This window comes from Mus musculus, chromosome 11 (genome assembly GCF_000001635.26).
Source record: "Mus musculus strain C57BL/6J chromosome 11, GRCm38.p6 C57BL/6J".
NCBI classification, from domain to species: Eukaryota; Metazoa; Chordata; class Mammalia; order Rodentia; family Muridae; genus Mus; species Mus musculus.
The window spans coordinates 9,191,733-9,218,053 of record NC_000077.6 but is presented as its reverse complement, the minus strand read 5'-3'; the positions used below and the strand labels follow the sequence as shown (position 1 = coordinate 9,218,053).

At 41.7% G+C, this 26,321-nt stretch overlaps 1 protein-coding gene across 1 annotated transcript in view; it reads right to left on the bottom strand.

The window, feature by feature from the left end:
* The window catches only part of Abca13 (ATP-binding cassette, sub-family A (ABC1), member 13), a 492,930-nt gene extending 466,818 nt beyond the window's left edge, over positions 1–26,112 (bottom strand). The window contains exons 1-2 of the mRNA NM_178259.3: positions 26,020–26,112; positions 1,803–1,896 (exon numbers count right to left, since the gene is read on the bottom strand). Of these exons, the coding sequence (NP_839990.2) occupies positions 1,803–1,896; positions 26,020–26,088 (163 nt within the window). The 5' untranslated portion in view covers positions 26,089–26,112. The remainder of the gene's footprint in view (positions 1–1,802; positions 1,897–26,019) is intronic.
* Positions 26,113–26,321: the final 209 nt, after the last annotated feature.

Genomic DNA, 26,321 nt, shown 5'->3' with positions numbered 1-26,321 from the left:
GGCACAAGGTCCTAGAGAAAGCTGGAGTCATAAACCAGTAACTAAAGAGACATCTGTCGAGACAGCTGTATAACCCTTCTTGGGAATGCACCCAGAATAAAGGTCATCCCAGTGGGTGTTTGGTGGATTGGAGTTTGAGGTCTCCAACCATGAGTGCACTTGCTCTTATATGGAGCCCCATATGACACTTCTCACTTTGTCATATCTTGTTCTAATAGACCATCCCGCTGGAGTGTTCTTTGAGGGAATAAAAGATCCCAGATGCATATTTGTTGAATGAATAAATAAAATATTAAAAATCCTGAAAAAGATTTTCAGCTCTTCATAACTGAAATTACAATACCCTAGCTTCATCATTTTCTATAATGCCCAGTGCTATCCTCATAAACACCTAGGAGTCATTGGACTCATTGCCTTTCCAATATCCAAAACCTAATTATTACTGACAACCTATTACAGATAAATATTTAATAATCATTTTTCTGTGGAAAGCTGATACAGTAAAACAAACCACACATTTCAAGTGACATAGTTAAAATAAAACAGTGTCACCATTTCTCAAGAGGTGCGGCTACTGAGCTGTCAAATCCGACAGACAAAATGCTCTGAGTGGTCATGCTGTTACAGGAATGGACATTATTGTAAGTTTATTAGTGAATGTCCTTCATCATAGTCTCTACCTCCAACATCCTCGTCACTATCATGCCCTGTTAAAATGAAAGATGTCTCCTTTACAACTCTGCTTCTAGCTCTTCCTAAATGAATACAGGTTTACACATCCAAGCCCAGGTCATTTGAGCTTGAGTGAAAGGATAAATCTATTTGCTAGATTGAGCAAACATCTATGAATGTCATTCTTAAGCAATAAAGAATCCTGAGTTGCCTCTTCCTGGCACATTCCTCGAGTATATTGTTGTTGTCTTAATAGAGCCCTAGTCATCTACCCCACTGTCAATAAAGAACAGAGAAAAGTGAGGTTGTTTTTCTTTGGACATTTCTAATTTACTAGCTTCCCATGGAAAAGTGATTATTATTATGTTGTATTTAAACCAGAGACCTGGGAGGTGAGACACTCTCAGGACTCAATGGGGATGATGTTAGCCAAAATGTCCAACGTTAGCGAAAGGGAACTCAAAGAATCTACCTCCAGTAGATAGAGCCTCAAGTAGAAGCACGGGGTTACTAGCCCACAGTCGAAAATTGTTCCTGTCTAGAAGAACTGCAGGAGCAAAAATGGAGACTGAAGGAAAGTCTGGTTCGACTTGGGACCCATCTCCTGGGGGTACACCAAGGCCTGACGCATTACTGATGCTATGATGTACTTAAAGACAGGAGACCGACATGGCTGTCCTCTGTGAGGCCATAACAGCAGCTGCTGAGACAGAAGCAGATACTTACACCCAACCATTGGACTGAAGTCAGCGACCCCTGTGGTTGACTTAGGGGAAGGACTGAAGCTGAAAGTGAGAGCGACACAATAGGAAGACCAGCAGTCTCAACTAACCCAGACCCTAGGGAGCTCCCAGAGACTGAGCTGCCAACCAGAAGTGTACACAGGCTGGTCTGAGGCCGCTGGAATATATGTAGCAGAGGTCTGCCTGATCGGGTTTCAGTGGAAGAATATGTGCTTAATCCTCAAGAGCCTTGAGGCCCCAAGGAAGGGGGAGGCCTGATGGAGGGATGGCAGCCTCTCAGAGGCAAGGGGGAGGAGGAATGGGATGAGGAACTGTGGGAGTGGGGACTGGGGGTCAATGACTGGAATGTAAATAAATAAAATAATTTTTAAAAAACATGAAACTTACAATTCTCTCTGTGTCTGGGAGGTTCTTGAAAACGAAGTACTGTCAGAATCATGAACAGGATACACGGCCAGAAGAACTCAGCCAGGGAGAGGACCTGGAAAATATAAAAGACAAAATGCTGAACAGGTGTCTAGGCACTCTAACCATTTGAAGGATGGTGGATAGCTTAGTTAGGCTACTTTCATAGAAAGTTACTGTTGCCCCATCTGAGTTGTGAGCATGCTTGTCAGAAACATAGATGAACACAGCATCAAAACGTATTGAATAACAACAAATTCACAAGGTAGAATGGTTTTATTGGCAACAATGTGCCAAAAAAAAAAAAAATCCCACCCTTCTTGGTAGCTGGCCAAGGCAAGCACAGTTTCCTTTATTCCTATCTCAATTACCAAAAGCAATATTGGATCACACATTACACATCGTGTAGTAAATATATCTCTATGTGTATTACAGAATGACTACAGAAGAGCTATAAGTCTCAATCAAGTCCAAAGAATTTCAAAGAAGCTTAAGATAGAATCTGATAGGGATGGGAAAAGTCCCTGTGGGTACTAGCATAAGGAATGAGGCAGGTGTGTATGCCTGAGGTCCTCACTGTAGCTGTTCCTTTAGGGCAGAGTACAGAGACAGAGCTGAGCCACAAAGTACAAGATAGGGCAAGGTATGGGATATTGGAAGCTGTAAAAGAGAGAGGCACGACTAGGTCCCGACAGATGAGCCAGTAGACAGACAGACAACCACTCAAGTAAGACACATGAGCATCAGGGACTGAAGCATGCTGAAGACGCTAGGACAGTTGGGAGTTCTCTGCCTAGGGTCTCTGGACACAAACACTGGGTGGTCAGGATTGACAGGTTGGTGGGGCTGGCATGACTTATGGGCCCTCCTCTTTACAGGGTCCAGAAGAGGAAGCTTCACCCTTTTCTTGGTCTGGCACGTCCATGAAGTTCTCAGGCCTGGTATTCCTGAGACAGTTTTATTATGGTCTACCTATGTTCTTCCAACCTTGATTTTTCTCTGACAAATTTATAGTGTGGTACCTTTCAGTGCTGAGAAATGGTTATTTATCAGACTGTGCCTTCTGGGTGGCAACTGACAGATGTTCTCTTTGCCTCTGGCAAGATGCAGTCATCCCATGTCTACATTTTACTCTATAGCTCAATAAGCCATTTGCACATAACACAAAGTAACTGAAGGCCTGGCATAGCCTGATCTTTCTCTGAGATCCAGGCTCAGTTGGGACTGAGAGAAGGCCCAGGATCCAGGCTCAGCTGGAGCCTAAGAGAAGGCCCAGGATCCAGGCTCAGTTGGAGCCTAAGAGAAGGCCCAGGATCCAGGCTCAGTTGGGGCTGAGAGAAATTCTCGCTCATTTTCTTGAGATCTCATACCATGATGTTTCCTCTTCATCTTTCTCACCTGTCCTGGATCCTGTTTCTTTTCATTTCTAAGATTGTTTTAAATTTCAGAAGTGTCATTAAAGAAGTTAAAGAATTAAAATCTTCACCCACACCTCCTGTGCTTCAACAAATCAACTCCTGTTCATTTTTCTCAACCACATTCCCTGGCCCCATCCGAGAACCCTGCTCTCACTTTGCTGGTTACACAATACTTAACCAAGTGAATATACACAGGCCACAGGCCCATGCTTCTACAGAGCAGCACCTTTTGTGTTAAAATAACCCATCCTGTGAAGTGCTTTGGATAAACTGGAATAAACTCCTCAACCTAAGATTACTATAGTCAAATCTTTGAACACTCTTAAGAGCTGCCCAGAGGAGTGCAGTAACATGAAAGCTGGACTATCTTTGCACTGCCAGGACTGGAATCCAGGTCCTCATGCATGCTGGGCAAGTGTGTTACCGTTGAGACATACACGGCCCTAATCGTACATTTTCAAAATTGAAAGAAATGAACTGACAGTCGAATAAGGAACTGATGTGAGAAAGAGAAAATCTTTAAGCCAATATTATTATGAATAATCCTTATTGTTTTCAGTCCATCTCACTTTTCTACTATACAACATGGGTAAGGCAGTAGATACGCTCACAAAGAAAAAAAAAAATCTGCCTAAAACTCAGCAAGCTAAAGTCTCCAGTCAGACACAGAAGACGGTGTCTTGTGGCTTCAGATTCCAAGTTCTAATGCTTGAACTGAAAATGAGCTTCTGGTCTTTTTGGCTTCTTTATTTCTCAACCTGCCAGTACCATCTCCCTCACACCGTATGCTTGTTGGAGACAGGCAGAGAATAAATCTCTGTGTACCCAGGTGAGTGCTCCCCCGAATGGGCAAGGAGAACACACTTGAGTCCCCGGTATAATTGCAGAAATGAAACAGTCCTTTGAAATAGATTCCAAGGAAGTATTTCCTGAGCCAGGAGGTAGAGAACGGGAAGCTTCTGTCAGCCCTGCTGGACCCCATAGCTCATGTTCACATAAAGAGAAAGAGGACTGTACAGGCTAGCGTCCAGCTGGCGCACTTAAAGCGAAATGAGAAAGATCCAGAGCACTGGCAGGAGCCTGCTGGACTGTGAACATGATCCAAGAGGGAAAGGCGCATGTGTGGAAGACTTACCATGTAGCCATTACTGTGTGCCGGTGACTAATGGTATATACTACTAGATACTAACACTTGCTGATCCTTGCAATTAAAACGGGTGACCAAAAATAAGACTTTAAGAGGCTACAACTCATTGTATTGTTCTGGGCACTGTATGTATCAACAAAACAATTTACTGCCTGTTGGGATAGGGAACTTTGATTAGGGTAGGAGTCTGTACTTATGGATGGATATAACATATTAAATATGCTTATAGCAAAAAGCAGCATTTTTTCATTCATCATTTTTTCATAAAATTTTTATTGATTATTTGGGAATTTCACATCAAGAACCCTGAGCACACTCACTTTCCATTCCTTCCAGGTCTACCCGCTACCCTTGTTCCCCACCCCCACCCCAACCCCAACCCCAACCCCCACCCCCAAATAAAAGGAAAACGAAAAAAATGGCATATAGTGGCTAGCTTTTTAAATTTTCTTACTGGTTCTTTGTAAATTTCCCATCATGCACCCCAATCCCACTCATCTTCTCCTCCCCTCCCACCCTTGCAACATTCCCAACAACAAAGAAAATAAAAATCTCATGGAAGCTGTAGTGTGTCACACAATATATCCTTTTTCCATACTTCCTTGTTTGCAAATGTTTATTACAATGAGTCTTTGGTCTGGCTCAAGGACTCTGGTTTCTGCTACTCTACTGATACTGGAACCTCACTGGGACTAACCTTGGATATCTTGTTGTTGCCCTGTGTCATGGAAATCATGTAGTTTTGGAACTGTAGGACCAAGTTTGGTCCCTTCATACACTCAGTAGTTCATTAATGGAGTAGATGTTGAGGTGGCCCAATACAAAGCCCTGGATCTTGGAGTTCTCTGGCAGCTTTCATGCTCTCTGAACCAGCAACACCCCAGCTCCATCACTCACAACCAGGGCCAGCTCTACCCTGCTGTTCAGGTAAGGTGCAGGGCCCACTCTCTCAAGTGCTTATAGCTGGTAAGGGATATGGCCAATTCTCCCACTCTCATGACTCCAGGGCCAACTCTTCAGCCTGCCATAGATGCTGAGAGTTATAGGCAGGGAGGAGGGCATCTCTCTCTTATCTACGTTTGGCTAGCTTTTAAAAACAACATTATAAAGAGAAAACATTCAAGATCAATAGACTAATAAACAAAGTGATAGTTGATATTATAAATAAATACATGAATGGGTATAAAACTTCAAAAGTAAACTGGAACATAATTATTGTCCCAAATGGTCAATGACCTTGAGTTTATTAATTCATATATATATATATGACTTTAAGAGGCTACAACTCATTGTATTGTTCTGGGCACTGTATGTATCATATTTATGTGTGTGTGTGTGTGTGTGTGTGTGTGTGTGTGTGTGTGTGTGTGTATGTGTGTGTGTGTGTGTGTGTGTGTGTGTGTGTGTGTGTGTGTGTGTATTACATAAGTATAAGGCTTTCAGAGAGAATTTTTCATATCATCACTGAAAGATCTGACTTTTCTTTAAATACTAATTAATCCTCTAATATCAGATTATTTAGCCAATCACCTACTTACAGAAATATGCCTGACTTTCTACTTGGTGACCAAGCTACCATGGTTTTTTTACATCTGGCTGACTTATGAAAGAACACGGCTAAGTTCAATCCATAAGCAAAAGTCCACTTGAATTTGATCCTGGGTTTGAGTCTGGGTAGACAAAACTGTAACTCTCTCATTGAGAGTGAAGCCTGACCCTCACTCTGTCCCATCATGTGTCTCAGCCCCACAGCATGCAGAATTAACTCCCTTTATTTTGGCTGTTTTCTGGTAGTGTTTGGGATCCCACCCAGGGCCTCTTACATGCTAGACAATCACTTTACCCCTGAACTACAGCTCCAGCCTCAAGTTGATATGTAAAAATAATTCGCTTGCATTACTAGGATGGAACAGTGTTTTTAAGCACCTAGCAACTCCTTGCCTGCTCTATTAAGTCATTTTTAACTACCTTATAAAAGCCATCATCTTCTGGGTTTTGATTAAAGAATTTAACCCTCTCTTGGCCTTGGGTGGTCCTGATATTTTCTATTTCATTTGCCTTTTTTGTTTTGCTTTTTGTTTGAGGTAGGGTCTCGGATAGTCCAGGCTTGCCTCACACTCATTATGTGTTTGAGGATAGCCCTAACCTGTTGACTTCCTAACTCTACCCAAGAGCTGGGGTTCTAGGTATGCCCATCTTACTTGCTTTTTTAGTATTTAAATCTTTCATGCAAGCAAGTTATGAATTAAAAAAAAATTTAGTATCTTTACTGTCTTTTCTAGATGCAAAGAAAATGAAATTTAAGGAATTTTGCCAAGTAAACTCTGTTAGCCATGACCACAAATATCATCAATGTAGTCTTAAACCAATGTAGTTGCAAATGAAAATCACTGCAAGTATTATAATTCCACATCCCTTCAAGAAGACCCTTTGAAGATTTTAAAATTCAAAAGGAAATCCAATTAAACCTAAAAGAATACTATTTCTGGGATTTTTTAAATTTACAAGCTGGTCAACTGTCCTTTTGAAAAGTGCAAATAGAAGAACTTTCTACTGTTCTGAATCTGAAATTATCCCCAGAGGGAAGCATCCACAGAGACGCTAAATTCTGCTGTGTCGTCCTCTGTGCACCCGTGAATTGGTTCCTTTCATGAGGCTGTCTCTCTGCAGGGGGCAAAGTCTCTCCTTCTCCTCACATTCTCATGATTTTCTTCTCATATGTCATTAGCCCAGAAACTCGCTCGGCATTTTTAATCACACTCCTGCTAACGGGCATGCCTCCTGTCATGGGAGAATGCGCTCCCTCCTGGCCTCAAACTCTCACTTCAGATCACTGTGATCTGCTCTAAGTGAAGAAGCCCATCAATGTCCAAAAGCACCAGGCATGAGCAGTGCCGTGGGCTCTGCTCTCAAGAAAAAGAATAAATCATCCCCTGAACCTATCAATGCTTGAAACACCCTGGGTCACCTTGCCAAGCAACTGCAAAGCCCGCTGCTCCTTTAGCCAAGTCCAAGGAGACTATTCCCACCAGGAGAAAGTGAAGAGTTGCCTTTACACCGGACTTTCAGAGCCCTTCTCTGTGACCTTCATGGGTAGAAGGGTCCCAATTGTATTCTCCTGTCATATCTCATCCCAAGCACAAATAGAGATTTTTTTCCTTTTGCTTTCAGCACAGCTCAGATAGGAGAGAATTTAGCAGACCCCAATAGTCTGAACATGCATAGAGGATCTGGATAAAAATGTGGTGAGAGTTTCCCACTTCAGACAAAATAAGGAGGAGGGTAGAAAAGAAAAGTTAGAGCTGTAGTTCTCAACCTGTGAGTCGTGACCCCTTAGAAAGTCATGTATCAGATATGGGATATATCAGATATTTACATTACAAGTCATAAAGGGAGCAAAATTTGTTATAAAGTAGTAATGACATAATTTTCTGATTGGGGATTACCACAACATGAGGGACTGTATTAAAGGGTCACAGCATTAAGAAGGTTAAGAACCACTGAGTTAGAGGAAACAGGAAAAATTGTCTTTGCCTGATCCCTAAAAATTATAATAATAATAATAATAATAATTAATAAAGACCTACAAAATGATTAGTCTCAACAGGACAGAATCTTTCCCCCCAAAAATGGAATGACCATAGAATAAAATACCTAACAAAATTCACAGGCGAACACAGAGCCCAATTAATGTAATAAATATTTTCTTTCATCTATCTCAGATGCGCTCCCTCTTCAACTCCACCATCATCTCTAGCATATTTCCTGTTATAAAAAATAAAAAATAAAAATAAAAGCATTTAGAAAAGATGATCACTGGGGAGTCAAGAACAAATACAGTCCCCTAGCTAAGCTGCCAAAGTGTGAGTCACATTCCTTAGAGCACATCAGCTTACGGGACTAAACAAAGAGAACAAAAGAAACTGCACAAATTTAAAAATCACAACAATAATAGACACTAGCTACACATGAATCCTTGATCACATAAAGTTGGAGTTAACAATAGTTATCTTATGAAGTATTTTAAAGGCAACATTTTTCAAACAGAAAAAGCAAAGACTATGCAGTATAAGAAATTAGCATCTCTTGCCGGGCAGTGGTGGTGTATGCCTTTAATCCCAGCACTTGGAAGGCAGAGCCAGACAGATTTCTGAGTTCAAGGCCAGCCTGGTCTACAGAGTGAGTTCCAGGACAGCCAGGGCTATATGTCTCGAAAAATCAAAAAAAAAAAAAAAAGAAGAAGGAGGAGGAGGAGGAGGAGGAGGAGGAGGAGGAGGAGGAGGAGGAGGAGAAAGAAAGAAAGAAAGAAAGAAAGAAAGAAAGAAAGAAAGAAAGAAAGAAAGAAAGAAAGAAAGAAAGGAAGGAAGGAAGGAAGAAAGGAAAAAAGGAAGGGAAAGAGGAGAAGAGAAGAGAAGAGAAGAGAAGAGAAGAGAAGAGAAGAGAAGAGAAGAGAAGAGAAGAGAAGAGAAAAAGAAAAAGAAAATGAAAAAGAAAAAGAAAAAGAAAAAGAAAAAGAAAAAGAAAAAGAAAAAGAAAAAGAAAAAGGAAAAGGAAAAGGAAAAGGAAAAGGAAAAGGAAAAGGAAAAGGAAAAGGAATTAGCATCTCTGAGGGAAAGAATTTTAAAAATGAAACCCCAAAATGGCCAACGCTATAGAAGACTTCATCTGAAGATTAAAGAGCAATTTTATGCTGTGCTTTGGAAAATTAACCATTCTTGAGCTGTGGCTAGTGAACTTCAGTCTATTTATTAAAGATACTAGATGAACTAAAAGAAGAAAGCTGCAGGGTTTAGACAAACAAAGTGCAGTTTGAAAGGCTGGGCACAGGGGCGCAGAAGCAACAGAGCTTCTTGGACAGGGGCCCTTGGGGTCTTCATTCTCAGCCAGGAGGCAGAGCTGAGACCCAGACGTCTGCACACCTTCCCATCCAGAGGAGAGTGGGCCTCCAAGGAGGGCTCTGATCCCGGGACTCAGGTAAGAGCACCATTTTGTATCCTGGGTCTCTCAGAGACCAGTCCTCACAGGAGAGCATGCGGGCTGCAGAAGCTTCTTGGACAGGGTCCCTTCAGGCCTTCATCATCCAGGAGACAGAACTGAGCTCCCAGGCCTCTGTGGACATTCCCTGCCAGAGGAGAGCTTGCCTGTAGAGAGTGTTATGACCACTGGGACTAAGGAGAGAGTTGGACTCCCAGGAGCCCTGACAGAGGCTAACAGAATCAAAGGAGGAACAAGCTCCTACCAGAGACAGCTAGAACATCTAACACCAGAGATTACTAGATAGCAAAAGGCAAATGTAAGAATCTTACTAACAGAAACCAAGACCACTCAGCATCATCAGAACCAGTACTCCCAACACAGCGAGTCCTGGATAACCCAACACACCTGAAAAGCAAGATTCATATTTAAAATCATGTCTCATGATGCTGGTAGAGGATTTTAAGAAGGGCATTAATAACTCCCTTAAAGAAATATAGGAGAACACTACTAAACAGGTAGAAGTCCTTAAACAGGAAGCACAAACTCCCTAAAAGAATTATAGGAAAACACTGCTAACTAGGTAGAAATCCTTAAAGAGGAAACACAAAATCCCTTAAAGAATTACAGGACAACACAAACAAACAGGTGATGGAATTGAACAAAACCATCCAAGATCTAAAAATGGAAGTAGAAACAATAAAGAAAACCCAAAGGGAAACAACTCTGGAGATAAAAATCCTAGGAAAGAAATCAGGAACCAAAGATGCAAGCATCACCAACAGAATACAAGAGATGGAAGAGAGAATCTCAGGTGCAGAAGATTCCATAGAGAACATTGGCACAACAATCAAAGAAAATGCAAAATGCAGAAAGATCCTAACTCAAAACATCCAGGAAATCCAGGACACAATGAAAAGACCAAACCTACGGATAATAGGTATAGATGAGAATGAAGATTTTCAACTTAAAGGGCCTGAAAATATCTTCAAGAAAATTATAGATGAAAACTTCCCTAATCTAAAGAAAAAGATGCCCATGAACATACAAGAAGCCTACAAAACTCCGAATAGACTGGACCAGAAAAGAAATTCCTCCTGACACATAACAATCAGAACAACAAATGCACTAAATAAAGATAGATTACTAAAAGCAGTAAGGGAAAAAGGTCAAGTAACATATAAAGGCAAGCCTATTAGAATTACACCTGACTTCTCCCCAGAGACTATGAAAGCCTGAAGATCCTGGACAGATGTTATACAGACCCTAAGAGAACACAAATGCCAGCCCAGACTACTATACCCAGCAAAACTCTTAATTACCATAGATGGAGAAACCAAAGTATTCCATGACAAAACCAAATTCATACAATATCTTTCCACGAATCCAGCCCTTCAAAGGATAATAAAGGGAAAACTCCAACACAAGGATGGAAATTATGCCCTAGAAAAAGCAAGAAAGTAATCCTTCAACAAACCTAAAAGAAGATAGCCGCAAGAACAGAATCCCAACTCTAACAACAAAAATAACAAGAAGCAACAATTACTTTTCCTTAATATCTCTGAATATCAATGGACTCAATTCCCCAATAAAAAGACAGACTAACAGACTGCCCACATAAACAGGACCCAACATTTTGATGCTTACAGGAAACCCATCTCAGGGAAAAAGACAGATACTACCTCAGAGTAAAAGGCTGGAAAATAATTTTCCAAGCAAATGATCCAAAGAAACAGGCTGGAGTAGCCATTCTAATATCAAATAAAATCGACTTCCAACCCAAAGTTATCAAAAAAGACAAGGAGGGGCACTTCATACTCATCAGAGGTAAAATCTTCCAAGATGAACTCTCAATTCTGAATATCTATGCTCCAAATACAAGGGCATCCACATTCATTAAAGAAACGTTAGTAAAGCTCAAAGCACACATTGCAAAGACCAAAGTGTGGATACTTCATTCCTTCTTAGATTGGGGAACAAAATACCCATGGAGGGAGTTACAGAGACAAAGTTCAGAGCTGAGACAGAGGAAGAACCATCCAGAGACCGCCCCACCCAGGGATCCATCCCATAAACAATCACCAAACCCAGACACTATTGCATATCCCAGCAAGATTTTGTTGACAGGACCCTGACATAACTCTGTCTTGTGAAGCTATGCCAGTGCCTGGCAAATATATAAGTGGATGCTCACAGTCTATTGGATGGAACACAGGGCCCCCCAATGAAGGAGCTAGAGAAAGTACCCAAGGAGCTAAAGGTGTCTGCAACCCTATAGGAGGAACAACAATATGAACTAACCAGTAACCCCCACCCACTCCCAGAGCTTGTGTCTCTAGTTGCATATGTAGCAGAGGATGGCCTAGTCAGCCATCTATGGGAGGAGAGACACTTGGTCTTGCGAAGATTATATGCCCCAGTACAGGGGAATGCCAGGGCCAAGAAGCAGGGCTGGGGGGAGAGGATAGGGGACTTTTGCGATAGCATTTGAAATGTAAATGAAGAAAATATCTAATTAAATAAATAAATAAATAAATAAGTAAATAATTTTTTTATAAAAAGAAAGGCTGGACACACACCAACCTTGAATATGTCCTCCACATATTTCATATAAATGCCAGTGTATCAATACCCACAGTATTTCTGTCTGATTGATTGATTGATTGATTGATTGATTGATTGACTGATTGTGGGGTGTGTACATGCCAAGGCATGCATGTAGAGGTCGGGGAGAACTTGCAGTATTCTGTTCTCTCCTTCTACTATGTAGGCTCTGGATCTCAAACTGAGATCACTGGGAATGGCAACAAGTATCTTTACTCACTGGGCAATCTTGCTGTTCCAAGATCTACATTACCCAAAGAGAAAGTATGTATGGATTTTAAAACCATATGCATTATAAAAAATATATTCAACACTTAGCTAATATTGTTCTGGAATGAAAACAAACAACATGTGTGTTGTGTTCTCAGGGACTAAAGAAGACAGATAGTTTGGGACCCATGCGCACTGAAGGATGAAACTATGACAGTGACAGCCAGCCAGCATGAGAATGATGACAGTTTATAGCCCAGTAATATCATTTCTGCTTTCAGTGCTGCTGGCTGGAACTAGCTGAGTATTGCTGCTGAGGTCCCAGTTCCAAAACAAAATGAAAAATCCCCTCAAGAGAAAAAGTAGAAAATGTGATATTTTAAAAATTATGTGTAAGGATTTATTTTTCAAGCAGCTAAAAGATGTAAATCTAGAGATAATAGAAATGCAGTACAGCAAAGAATGTATACATCCCCTGAAACAGTGTACATTCCACACCAACACATACACACACACATCCCACCTATACATGTGTACATACACAGACACCACAATCACATAAACGCCCATACATGCTGTTCTGGTTGTGATTTTTTTTTTTATCACTTGACACACACAAGAGTCATTTGGGAAGAGGAACTCTCTGTTGAGAAAATGCTTCCATAACATTGGCCTGTAATAGTCAAGTCAGTCAAGCATTTTCTTCATTAATGGTTGATGCGGAAGAGTTCAGCCTACCATGGGCAGTGCTATGCTGGGTATATGGCCCAGGGTTGTATAAGAAAAAAGACTGAGAAAACCATGAGGAGCAAGTCAGTAAGCAGCCTTCCTCTGTGGCTTCTGCTTCAGTTCCTGCTTATAGATTTTTACCTTGACTTAACCTCAGTGAAGTAACCTGGAAGTGTAAAATGGAATAAATCCTTTCCCCCTCAAGTCGCTTTTGGCCATGGTGTTTTATCACAGCAATAGAAAGAAACCCTAACTGAGAAACATGTGCACACATGCATACAGACTACACACACACACCAACACCCCCAAGACACATCTCTCTCTCTCTCTCACTCTCTCTCTCCTCTCTCTCTCTCTCACACACACACACACACACACACACACATGCACACCACACGCACATGTCCACACCCACACAGACCCATATGGGACACCTACACAGACCCACACACATGCACATATACACGCACTCTCAGAAAAGAGAGAAAGAGGAAAAAAAGAGAGAAGCTCTCAAGAGATCAAGAAAGACACTTATCAACAGGATAGCTGGAGTCACCAACCACTCAGCTCATCAACAGCAAGAAACTGAAGTGCGATTACATCTCTTTGGACTGCTAGGGAAAAGTTCGTTGGTTTAGAATAGTGTTGCAAGGAAATTACATCTCAAGAACACAGGAAACAATAATTGTAAGATAAACAAGCCAGGTTATCCCATCTCAGAACACAATAAAGCAGCTTTCATATCATGTGCTCAGATTCCAAACAATGCTGGGATTAAACTATTTGAAAGACAGGGATTTCAGGCTTTTCTTTCAAAGATACAGGCAGGTACTATTTAGAGATGAAAAGTACACAGCAAGTAAATAGTAAATGAGTCACAGAACTTGTCTTCTAACATATCAAAGCCTTGTGCAGAGTAATAATAAAACAATGTATTGTTCATTAACAAGACGCAAACTGCCCTTTGACAGGCATAGATAGCCCAGAAACAGAGTCATCAATATTTGAAAAGCTAACATATTTTAAAAAGAAGGTGGAGGAGGAGGAAGAGGAGAAAGAGGAGGAAGAGGAGGAGAAAAAAAGAGCAGATAGATCAATAGGACAACCTGCTATCCAGCAGCTGTGACATATGGCTGGTCTTCCTGAGAGCTAAATCGGGAGACCGATATGGGGGAGGTCCTGCTACCATGCAGGACATAGAACTAAGTGAGAGAAAATGGAAAAAAAAAAGAATATGTGGAAGGAAACAGAATGTATCATATGGCATCTTTAGACACAAATTCCTTAAACTACAAAAAGAAAAATTAAGCCCTTTTAAAACCCCATCTGTGTTCTTTAGAAAGTCTACTAAAAATAAAAATATTAACAGTCTCATTTGCTTGCTTAGTAGAAAGCGTGTATCATGTCAGGCACCATTTTACAAACCGGAGACACAGTGAACAATGTAGATGGAGCCCTGCTTCATAGACAAAAATGAGTGGACAAACTGAAGATCTCTGATGCAAAAACTGGAGAAAATTCACAGCAGTGATATGATTCATCAGTAGAAAACCACATGCCATGAAACTTTATTCTATGTATATAATTATCATACTATTGTATAAAATTCACTTCAGGCTGTGTGTAAAAAATGCATGAAATATAAATAAATCTTGTGTTTAGATAGAAGGTTTAGTTCTTTCCCCAAGGATCTCATTATATGTATGTAAAAAATCTTCCTAAATCTGGAAATTATCAGAAATCTGAAATATGTCTGAGGCCCTAGGTATTCCTCACACACCACGTTATACCTATGCCTGTGAAATGAAAGGAGTCATGTTCTTTAGGGTACTTGGAGATGAAGTCAACTAAACCACCCTCTAGACTAAGTCTAAAGCCATCTTTAAATCCTTCAAGTGGCTCCTGCCACATATGGTTGGGTTACACAAAAAGATAAAATTGCAATGAATTAAGATAGAAAAAGACCCCTTTGGGGAAGAAGCTTGTCTCAAGATCTCATTGGCTGAAGGAAGGGGAACCATCCTAAGTTTAGAATGTCAAAGAAATGGAAGCAAAGCACATAATTGCTTTGTTACCCTGGCCTTTGAAAACAAAGACTTGTGGAGTACACGTGAAGCTCTACTGTGTCTGTCTGGGGCAGTTTTGGGCCTCCCAGTGCCAACCTCTTAAAAATAGGGACTTTTCCAGAAGTGTTTCTCAGCCTTTGCTGATGTTCCTTTAGAAAGACCAATCTAGCTCTCACACAGCTCAAATAAGCAAAGAGAAAGTCAGTACCAAATGCCATCTTCAACTTGAGGGACAGCACAGCAAGTACTGTACAGCAAGGAGATGCGACATCCCAAGAGCTCAGAGCTCCCACTCTGCTTCCTCAAGAAAAACCTTTGCAAACCTTGGTGATAGTTGGCCACTGAGAAAAATAAAAATTGACGAATTAAGTCTTTCTCCTTCCATTAAAAAAAAAACATTCTATTGAAAAATAATCATTCTTTTCTGACACTCATTCACTGACTGGGCAGTAGTGTGACAGAAGAGCAGGGATCAGCTGCCAGAGCAGAGAGAAGGACTCTCAGTCAAAGTGAGCACCAGTCACTAACTGATTTGTAATGAGCATAGTTTTAAAAAGAAGCCTTTTAGACATATAAAAATAGCTTAATCAGGAAACCTACTCTACCCAAGGCTGCACCTGATAGCCAGAACCCAGTGATACCAACCCACTCAGAAAAACAGACACAGTCCTAGAACCCCACGATGCCCACTGGACAGATAAGCAAACACCAAAAGAACAATGTTCTGCTCTGCACATCTGAAGAGATGCCACCTTGATCTGCCCTGTGGCAGAATCCTAATCCTCAAAAATCAGAGACTGGGTGTGGATGGCCCTGGTGATGCCTGGATTCTGATGTTAATTCTGCTTTTCCAGGAGGAGTCCTCTGGAACAGGGATGAGTCTTTTACTCAGGTGACTTCTTATTAACCTTCCCCCAGTGAATAAAGGGACCAATCACTGGGTGAGTAGGCGGGACTTCCAGGTTGGACAGAGGTAGAGGGGGGAGCAGGAAAGAGGGTCTTTGAGACAGGGATAGCAAAAGGGCAAGATGTAGCTGCTAGTGTCTCTCGGTTTATATGGTGAATCCACCAGGATTCACCACCGGAGGATTTAGATTGAATATGGCTTACTAGATTAGGATTCTAGTTGTTGCATCAGAAATTGAGTTACCATTGTTTCTGGGCTAAGTTTGTGTTGCGTTTTTCTTCACAGTTTGGCTGGGTTCAAGAGAGAAAGGTACAGTGGCAAAGCATGGATTTGCCAGATGTGCACCAGAAAGGCCATGGGGGTTTTGAAGTATGGGGTTGGCATGGTAACAACCCACCAGTGGGAACTTAGTGAGTTAGGTAGATTTTGGAATTGTGAGTCAGAGAGTCTGCTAAGATGAGGACACCCTGCTGGTGCCATGTGGCCCACCAGTACTCAGCGTAGCAAGGGATATAAACGTTCTTTTTTAATATGTCCCACTGAGTCTTCTGTCAGAGACTGAACCTGCCCTTCAGCTAAGATATGTTGCACAGGTGAGCAGCTTTGGGGAGACAGGCTTAGAACTGTTATCAGAAATTTAGAGTGTGAACATTGTGTGATGACCCTCAGCGTAAGAAAATGTAACTTTTGTTATATTAACTGTTGGCATCAAAAGATCAGTTTTGCAGATTGGCCCCAAACTCAACATGTCACACATAGGTGGCACCTGTTGCTATGACTACCACATTCCTTCCCAGAGCCCACTTTCCACACTTACCTGCGAACAGGTTATGTCACAGCATATATAAAAGAGAGACCTTTCCCCACTTTCACTCCTTTTTTTCCTTTATCTTTCTCTCTCTCCCCTCTTTGTCCCCAGTAAAATCTCTTACATGTGGAACTGCTTTGGCCTGGTGTGCTACGTCTAGAGATGCAAGCCGCTATTCTAACACATCACTAACTACATATATCTACCTTCTTGCTCATTACATGGCTTCTACCTTGAGTCTTTTGCAGCAGTTCCTTTGAGCCACACTTAGCCACAACTCCCTAACTCAACAAGTATGCTTCAGTGCCTTCTGCCTCTTCCCTCTCATCTCTAAGGAGTGCTAACTCTTCTGATACATGAGCACCACTACATACAGGTACAGCTGTCCCCAGAGCTCCAGACGCTAGCCTAAAGAACAATACACGCTAGCAGTCATTCAGACCAGACACTATTGCTACATTCCCTGAGATGGTCCTGGGATCCTGACATAGGAAAGCCATAGGCCAGACTCATAAAAACTCTAAACCTAGCCATGGAGCATTAGGAGAGTTGAGGCTGGAGAATCATGAATGTGGCCAGCCTGGGTTACATGGTGAGATTGCTTCTCAATGCAACAACAAAAATGGGCCTACCCACGCCCCAAATCCACAATCACTACAAGGAAATCCCATGCATTCATGTGGCCTTCGTTTTGTTCTCCAGAAGCTGCCATCCTACATAAGACAGACATAGCCTTTGGGTGATCTTTGCATTTTATCCCCAAGGTGTTGGTGACAATTTCAATAAGAATGTCATAAAGAAGTGGGGTATTTGTTTCATGTCTTTTTTTCCCCTGGCAAACAGTCAAATGGAGAAGTGATAAATTCAAATGCCTAGTATTTACAAAGAAGCCATTTTGCGTTCCTTTAGAAGGCTGCAGGTTCCTACCATGGATAATAGACAGGATCCAAAGGACACCTACAAGGGGGCCCAAACTGCCTGAACCCTTTCTTCCTACAGGCGGTCCCTCACTGTCCTCCAAAGACTTTGTTCTTTCCTTCTCACTAGTTTGTATATTTACCTGCACTTTGAGAAAGCAGATGGGAGGAAAACAAAGCCAGGTTACCAGGAAATTAAGATCAATCAGAATTGAAAGGGCTCCTGTGATCCAGTGATTATGAATAGGAGAAAAACAAGCAAGTTCAACGCATAGCTGCTGTGAGCTTTAAATCCTCCAGGCGTGTTTGCTTCTTGGTAATTAGATTTCTATGCTGCATTGCCCAGGCCATTGAGACACACATGCCCAGATGACCTGCAGTAGCCTCAGAGTGACCCAGCAGTTTTCTCCCCAGGGTCAAGAGCAGGTGAATGTACAACAGGGAAGACAACTTTAGGCCACAACAGAAGCCTGCAAGTACTTTTTAGTCTTCTTGTCTATTACATGGCTAACAGATTATTGCCCCAAATTTCAGTCAGAGCTTCAGACTATCATAAGGCATCCAGATATGAATGTATCTGGCTGTCTATGGAGCATAATTATGGAAAATGGACAAGTTCTTCATGATTTCTGGGAACCATGAGAATAGTGCAAAAAGCAAATGCACTGCTCTGGGGACCCCTCATCTCTCACCCTGCTCTTGATCAGCAGTGCCTACATCCAGAGCTCTTCTAGGGTGGCTGGACACTGGGAGACAAAGCAGAAAGATCTGCAATAGGCAGCCATTTAATACTTATGACTGACTGACTGGGTCATGAGAATGGGTTGAGCCTGGAGAATATCTGTGCTCAGATGTGGACTCTGGTAATTACAAGGATGTCCCAGAGAATAGTACTGGCCATTGACACAATAGCTATTATGGCCTAAGCAAACCTCATCTAATCAACATCTATACCAATCCCTGGACAGTGCTAGAGAAACCATCAGAAAGATCTGTGCAGGGTCAGATCACTGGTCATGTACCCAAGTCACACAGAGCCCAGGTGTTTCCTTGAGAGGATTCTGTGAGCTGGACAAAGCCAATGGATACGTAGGACTGTTGGTGAAAAGGTGATAACAGCCATGATGTGAGTATTCAGGGCTCAACAGTGACCAGGAAATTCAGGAGGTTTGTCCAGTCTGTCCACTCAAATACAACACAGATATTCTGCTACAAGTCAGACTACTAGGTCACCTTGTACTAGGTCACTACTTGTTCACCTTTAAACCTTATGATACTGTCAGACAGAAGTTGGCAAGAATCACAACCAGGGGACCTCTCTCCCAACCCAACCACTGAGAAACCCCAAAACCTGGGAGAGGAGAGGTATTGTAGTTTACTTTATGATGATTGGAGATTTAAACAGATTCTTAAAGAAGCAATGGTCTTTGTTTTTATTTGAATTTTGAGACAGATTGTCCTCATTCAACACAGGCTGGCCTTGAACTCACTATGCAGCAGACATGACACTATTCCTGGAGACAGGTTGAGTTATAAACATCAAGCATCTTTCCTTTGACTCAAATTAGTTAAGTAGACCCTGTCTCCATGTGGAATGATCGTACCTGGGGATTAAGCTGCTCTATTTAAATGTCCTAAACTGCCCAGGGTATAGCTTTATCTCCTGAGGCAGCTGTTATACTAATAAAGATGTAAGCCCAGCCCCAACCAGTCTACCAATGGGGCTGTACTTGTCCCCTGCTGCTCCTAGGGTGAAGTTCTTAACCCAGCACTTCACAGTGACTTCCCGTGGAAAAGGGATCATTAGACATGGTTTGTTAGAACAGAGTCATCCTTGGGTAGAACAAGTCTGGTCCATGTGTCCCGCCTTTTCCTTTTTAGCAAGAACTCTGGATACACAGAGATGAAAGGAGGCATGAAAAGAGCGTGTGTCCATTACTCCTGAGAGGGACTAGCCTGCCATCCTCAACCTTGGGCCTCCAGCAACACATTCCTCTTCACACCAGTTTGTGTACAGTATTTTGTCATAGCATGCTAAGCAGACTCATAAATGCTCTGTGGGCAAGCACAGACCTAGGCTAACTGCCCTGCAGCAGGAGGAGATGCTCACTTCTAGAAAACCTCTCTCGACACGAAATATCTTACCAGGCATCAGGGTGCAGCAAGACTCCTAATCCAGAGAACACTGGTTTTAGCACTAATATTGAAGTGATGACCCTTAGGTGCTATTATTCACTTCAGCCATGTATAGGTCAGTTCACTTAAGGCATACCCAAGGTCTGCTAATACTATGTTTGAACATTTGAACCTTTGAGGTACTTTCCACTAACAAGGTATTTTAAGATTTTAAAAGATACACAATGATAGCATCTTTTTAGGAGTGGTCTTTCAAGATCAAGACTTTTTAAAATCAACCTAAGAATTTAGATGGTTGACCAAGGACTCCCTGGTTTCTGTTAACAGAACCTTGTCAAGTAGATTTGACAGGAAACCATTGAACTCTAACTTCTAACTATACAAAGGTAGTAACAAGAATAGAATGAGCCTCTAAGATAATGTCCAAAGGAAAGATGAACTGCTCCACCTCTGGGCTTTGTATCTGTGATTGTTTTCAGTTTCAGAAAAAATACAGAAAGTGAGACCAGCAAGTTTTGTTTTGTTTTGTTTTGTTTCCCTGAAAGAAAGTTATGCTTCATATCATGTCAACGTCAAGCATCACAAAACTCGGAGATGGATGAAAATCTCAAATAAATGGGAGATTCTTTTTTATATATAAGACAAAACCACAGACACACAAGCATAAAATGTCAGAGGTTTAGGGGAATGGAACCTGAAAATGTGTTCCCTTCCTTATTAAAGGAAGAATATTTTAAAAGAATGTCTTGGTGGTTAGGCCTGAAAGTAGATGATTCTGAGTTAGAGACACAGGCTGAGATTCAACCTGATTGGGCTGGGACGATTGAGAGCTCTCTAATGAAAGCAGACTTGAACTTGACCGTGTGTTGAGCATAGAAGCTGCTATACTTGCACTCTGACATCCTCATAGACTTCTTCAAACCATGCCTAAAAGAGGAACACGGAAAGGGCACCATAGCTCTATCTCCATATAACTAAGTATTTGTGGTATCAACAACACTGAGACTTATGTGTAAGAGGGGTCTGGAGTGTAGAATATGTAGAATATGTGTCATGGGGTTCTGTATTGCAAAGACCATTTACAATACAGCTTGTCCTTTGCTCCCAGTAGTTGACAATTGACTATATTTAGAATCACAATACCTGAATTAGTCAGCTCTCTGCTACACTAACAAAGTAACTGCTATAATCATGTTATCGAGGGAAACGTTATTTTGGCCCACGATCATAGAATTTTTGGTCTATGATCAATTGGTCCTGTTGTTTTAGGCCTGTGGTGATATCACACATTGTGAAAGGAATTTGTTGTGGAGAAAAAACACTCATAAAATCATAAGCCAGGAAGTATAGAAGGAGAATAAAAGATCATAATCTCACAATCTATTTCAACAACATGCCTCCAATGACCTAATAACTTTCCAGAGCCTCCATCACTTAAAGCTGCCATAAAGTCGCATAGCGTCTCCTATAGACCAAGCCTTTTCCCCTGAGATTTTACAGAACATTCAAGATCCAATGTGTTGTCCTTGTATACCATGTGGCACTTCAATCCCAACTATTAACCAAAGTCTTCAAAAGGACTGTCAGAACTCCAAGAGGTGTTAGCTTTCATTAGCTGATAAAGGATAGGGATCTCCTCCAGCTGGGGGCAAAAGGAGAGAGGTTAGCAGTCACCATTGATCAAGGTGCATGAGATCTGACGGCAGTTACCCCCAAAACAACAAGGGTCAGGTTGGACAGTGTTGTCATCCACAGTAAACAGGGTGGGTTCAACCACTCTAAACTACATCAAAGCAGAGGATGGAAGAAGATGACGATGAAAACAAAGAAGAGGAGGAGGAGGAGGAATGGCACTACCAAGAAGCAATACTTGGTGAATTAGTTACTTGCCTCATTGCTATGACAAAATACTTGACAAAAGAAATTTTACAAAGCATTTAATTTGGCTTACAGTTTGGGGGAGAGCCAGACCACAGTGTCAGGGAAGGTAGAGAAGGAACAGGAGGCAGCTGATCACATTGTAACCACAGTCAGGGAGTAGAGAGTAATGTATGCTTATACCTATCTCTCACTATCTCCTTATTTAGTCCAAGACCCCAGTCTATGGAGCCACGCAATTAGGATGAGTCTTCCCACTTTAGTTATCTTAATCTAGATTGCCTCCCACAAATATGCCGGAGATTCGATTCCATGGTGATTCTAAATCCTATCAGGTTGACAATCACGAGCAACCACCCCACTTGGCTAACAGCATATTTATTTCATTTTTAAAGTAATAAGTAATGGATTTAGTTGCTGTATAGTTAAGATAAATAAAATACAAATATGTAGCTTCATGCATAACATAAATCCCTGGCTCATAAATCCTGGCTATGATAGTACTGATGAGCTTGGTCACAATCTATCTATGGACACTCCTGAGGACACCACTCCACTTTCATCAACATGCTCAGAATCAGCAGGTCTAGGAAGTCTGATCCAGGAAGCTAACCAAAGAACAACATTTCCAAGAAAATGAACTTGACACTGAAGAGATGAATCAGTTGGTAATGTGCTTTCTGTACAAAGATTAAAACCTGGGTCTGGATCCCCAGCATCCACTTAATAAAGGGGGGAAAACTGCATGGTGGCTCACACCTGTAATCCTAACACAGGTACAAATAGAAAGATCCTTGGAGCTTGATGGCCAACTAGTCCCGCTGATTCAGTGAACGTCAGATTTGGGACTTTGACTCATAACCTGGGTGGGGAGCAATACAAATACAAAATCTCTCTCTCCCTCTCTGTCTCTCTGTCTCTCTGTCTCTCTATCTCTCTGTCTCTCTGTCTCTCTCTGTGTCTCTCTCTCTGTCTCTCTGTCTCTGTCTCTGTATCTCTGTCTCTCTCTGTCTCTCTGTGTCTCTCTCTGTCTCTCTGTCTCTGTCTCTGTCTATCTCTCTCTCTTTCTCTCTCTCTCTCTCTCTCTCTCTCTCTCTCTCTCTCTCACACACACACACACACACACACACCACATGGACACAAACACATACACACACCATCATGCTTCAAGGAAATAATCAAATACATTATGTGCCTCCAACAATGAGCTATTATACAATAAAGCCATTGGATAGGAAGACCATGCATCATCTTTTAAAATGTTAGGCTTCAGTGCTTAATGATCAAAGGAAAGTCTATGACATTAACAATCAAATATGTATATTGTATATGCTATGGAAACAAGCATATGAATCATCACAGTGGAATTTCACAGGATTTAAAACTGTTCCTTGTTCTTATGCTTGCGCAACAAATGAAAACTCAAGAATAATAACATACGTGGCTATAAATATAACATTAGACTTTTGGTAAACAATTATTGAAGAGTAGTAGAATCTTAGCCATCAATGAAGAGGAGCGGCATTTATCCATTGGTTTTTCTGAAATATCTATAACAAAATGCTTTTTAAAGGAACAACGGGGCCTAGAGAGATGGATGACTCAGTCATTAAAAGTCTATATTGCTCTTCTAGAGAACTCAAATTTAGTTCCCAGAACCCACAAACTTTGGCTCACAACTGTCTGTAATGCTAACTCCAGAAGACCTGATACCCTCTCCAGGCCAACATTCATATGTACATATCTACAGACAAATACACATAATGTAAAGGTAAAAGACTTATGCACACCTTTAGTCTCAGTACCTTAGGATGCAGAGGCAGGTGGATTGCTGTGAGTTCAAGGCTGGTCTGGTCTACATAGTCAGTTCCAGGACAGCCAGGGTATATAGAAAGGCCAAGAACAAAGTGCAAAACAACAACAACAACAACAACAAAATAAACAAACAAAAATCAAACCTTAAATAAAGGGTCTATGAACATAAAATAACCAAGTAAACAAGCTTTAAGTGTGTGTAAAACAGACAAGCTCCTTTTATTACACACATAATAAACTGAATACACTGAATAAACATGTATTTGGAACTGTCTCATCACTTAGATTGATTGTCCCCATCTGCACCATTGCTCTATTTCCATAACGCAAAAACAAGAATTTACAGATCATCACTGGAAAACAGGAAGCTAGAAAATGTAGGTTACCCAGAGGGGCCTGCCCTCAGCGTTTCCACTACAACTGATTAAGAGATGTAAATACATTGCTATCCTATTGCCTCTGAGGTTCTGCTCTGACCTGTCCCTGGTCCTGCAAGCTGGTAGCCTATAGCTCTCCCTAGACTCTCCTCTCAGAGCCCAGAGCTCATGTCCTAGGTGTCCAAGGCACTAGTGTCTTTCATTCTGTGCTGTGATACGAATTGCTCCCACTCATCTGAAGAGCCCTGTCGTGAACATGCCAAATACATTAACCACTCTGGCCATCTCACAGGGAGGAAATCCAGCTAAAACCATTGTCTGAGTCAACTAGTGAATGGTAAGGAACGTCAAAAACTGCACATTCTATGCGGGGTCCTGTGTCCCTTTAGACTCTGCTGTGTGAAGGGCAGAGACACAACAGGTGACTTTGTGCAGTTAACATCTCCCATTTGGACACAGACATCTTCAGGAGGTAGTCCCTGAAAAGGGGGTCAAATAACATTCAATTACTTATTTGGTTGATTTTCTCAGACCTAATTATAGCCCTGGAGCCGGTTCACATTTGTCTTGTGGCCCCTGGTAGAGACTATATAAATGTAGTAAGCAGGTACTGTATTCCTTCTTTTGCTAATCCAACTAAGGATGTATTTTTAATGTTATAATCATGGGTTTTCAAAGACAGTGCCTCCTATAACTCAAGCTGACTTTGAACTCACCATGTAGCCGAAGAGCACCTTGAACTCCTTTATCTTCCTGCCTCTACTTCCAAAGTACGAGAATTCCAGGTGTGTCGCACTACACCTATCTCAGCCAAGGCTTTCTGGACATCTCTGTGTGGCAGGTGCTGCTTATAAGCTGTGTACATGTGTTGAACAACTGGGGAAATGTGTCCTCTCTGTGGTAGTACATTCTAACACAGAACCCACAGGCGAGCAATAAACAAGTAATTCTGCAGCATGACTTTGTAGAAGATAAACACAGGCAAGGAAAAAGAGGTGGCAAAGGACGAGGTACAGGAGTCTCCATTTTAAACAAGCAATCAGCAAATAAATAAATGCATGAGCAGAATACTTCTGTTAAGGATAGTGCCCCACAGCAAGGATCGCCTTGCGACCTCTAAGGAGTGGGGGAGTCTGGGTACCACCCATCACTTAGTCACTAGGCTATTGAAGTTACGGAATTCACATACTCAAAAGGAAAAGAACAATATGTTCATGGGAAGCTGGCCTCCTCTGCAACACTGCTTTGTGGAGTGGTAGGTATAAATGCCAAAACTTATGTGTTAATGAAACCCACTGTTCATAAAAGGGAAAATACATTAGAGAATACATTCACAGTTCATCAGAAGCCAGTGTCTCACTTGCTCATCTCTGATATTAAAAGCTCTGTGCAATCAAATTCCCAACTATATTCTTCTGGTCCTCCAGACTGGGGACAAAGGACTGCTCCTTTAAAAATCTGCTTTATCTGGAGGAGGGTGGAAAGATGCTCTGCTGAGGGAGTGAGCCTAATGAAATTCAGTTGTCATGACAGGCAGGCCCACTGCCTAAGGAGACATTTCTACTGCAGGACCTTCCTCAGCAGCAGCAGGAATAAAGGACTGTTCATCATGGCCATACTTTACTAAGATACACATTTAGGTAATTTTTTTAACTAAGATATTAGCATAAGTTTGGTTTGTACAACTCCAATCTGTTCAGGAAATCCTAGCTGTTCTAAACTAAATTCGGTTCTGGGGACAGGAGGGATGGAGATATGAATTACCTAAGAGAGGACATCACAGACTAACACTGAGGGGTGTGTGGTTTGAAGCCCATTTCTGTTCTTAGTCCTTGGGCTTTAGAGTTAACATCCATAACTTATGTGTATGCTTGTTTATGCATTAAACATTTCTGATGTTGTTCCTTAAGCCTAAATGTTTGCAGGTCAGTTTTTTTTTTTAATAACAAATGCTCCACATGCCAATTTTTCCAGCTCTGCTTATCACTTTATTTCTATATTAGCCCTTCTCTGATAAGATTCGATTCAGCAACAGAATTTCCATGAGGGTTCAGCAACATTGGCCCATAGGGTAGGTTCTGATGGAAAATCACCCTGCAGTCCAGGTCCCCTGTGGATTTTGCAGCTTCCAAGAATCAAGGTAGTCCAGATCAGACCCTGATTCCTACCCCATTCCTCCCTCCCAAAACCCTCTGGAAATACAGGACACTTACTGGATGCCGGAGTCTGCAAATCCAGTTCTTCCAGAGCAGGGCTTGGAACTGGCGCCCAGCGTGCCCCATGCCGGCTGCTCCCTGCCTCAGTTCAGGAAGTCAGCTTGCAGGGCCACCGCTTATATACCAGCCTTCAGTAGAAGCCTGTGGCCTATTAGCCAATTCTAACAAAGGTGGGTGATGCAAGACAGATTATTGGTGACTTGAATAAGGCAGGCATCAAATGTCCCCTGGTGCTCTGCCTCGGCTGAGAAATCAAGTAGCTTTTCACTACTTGTGTGGTGTTAGGGAGGGTTGGGCTC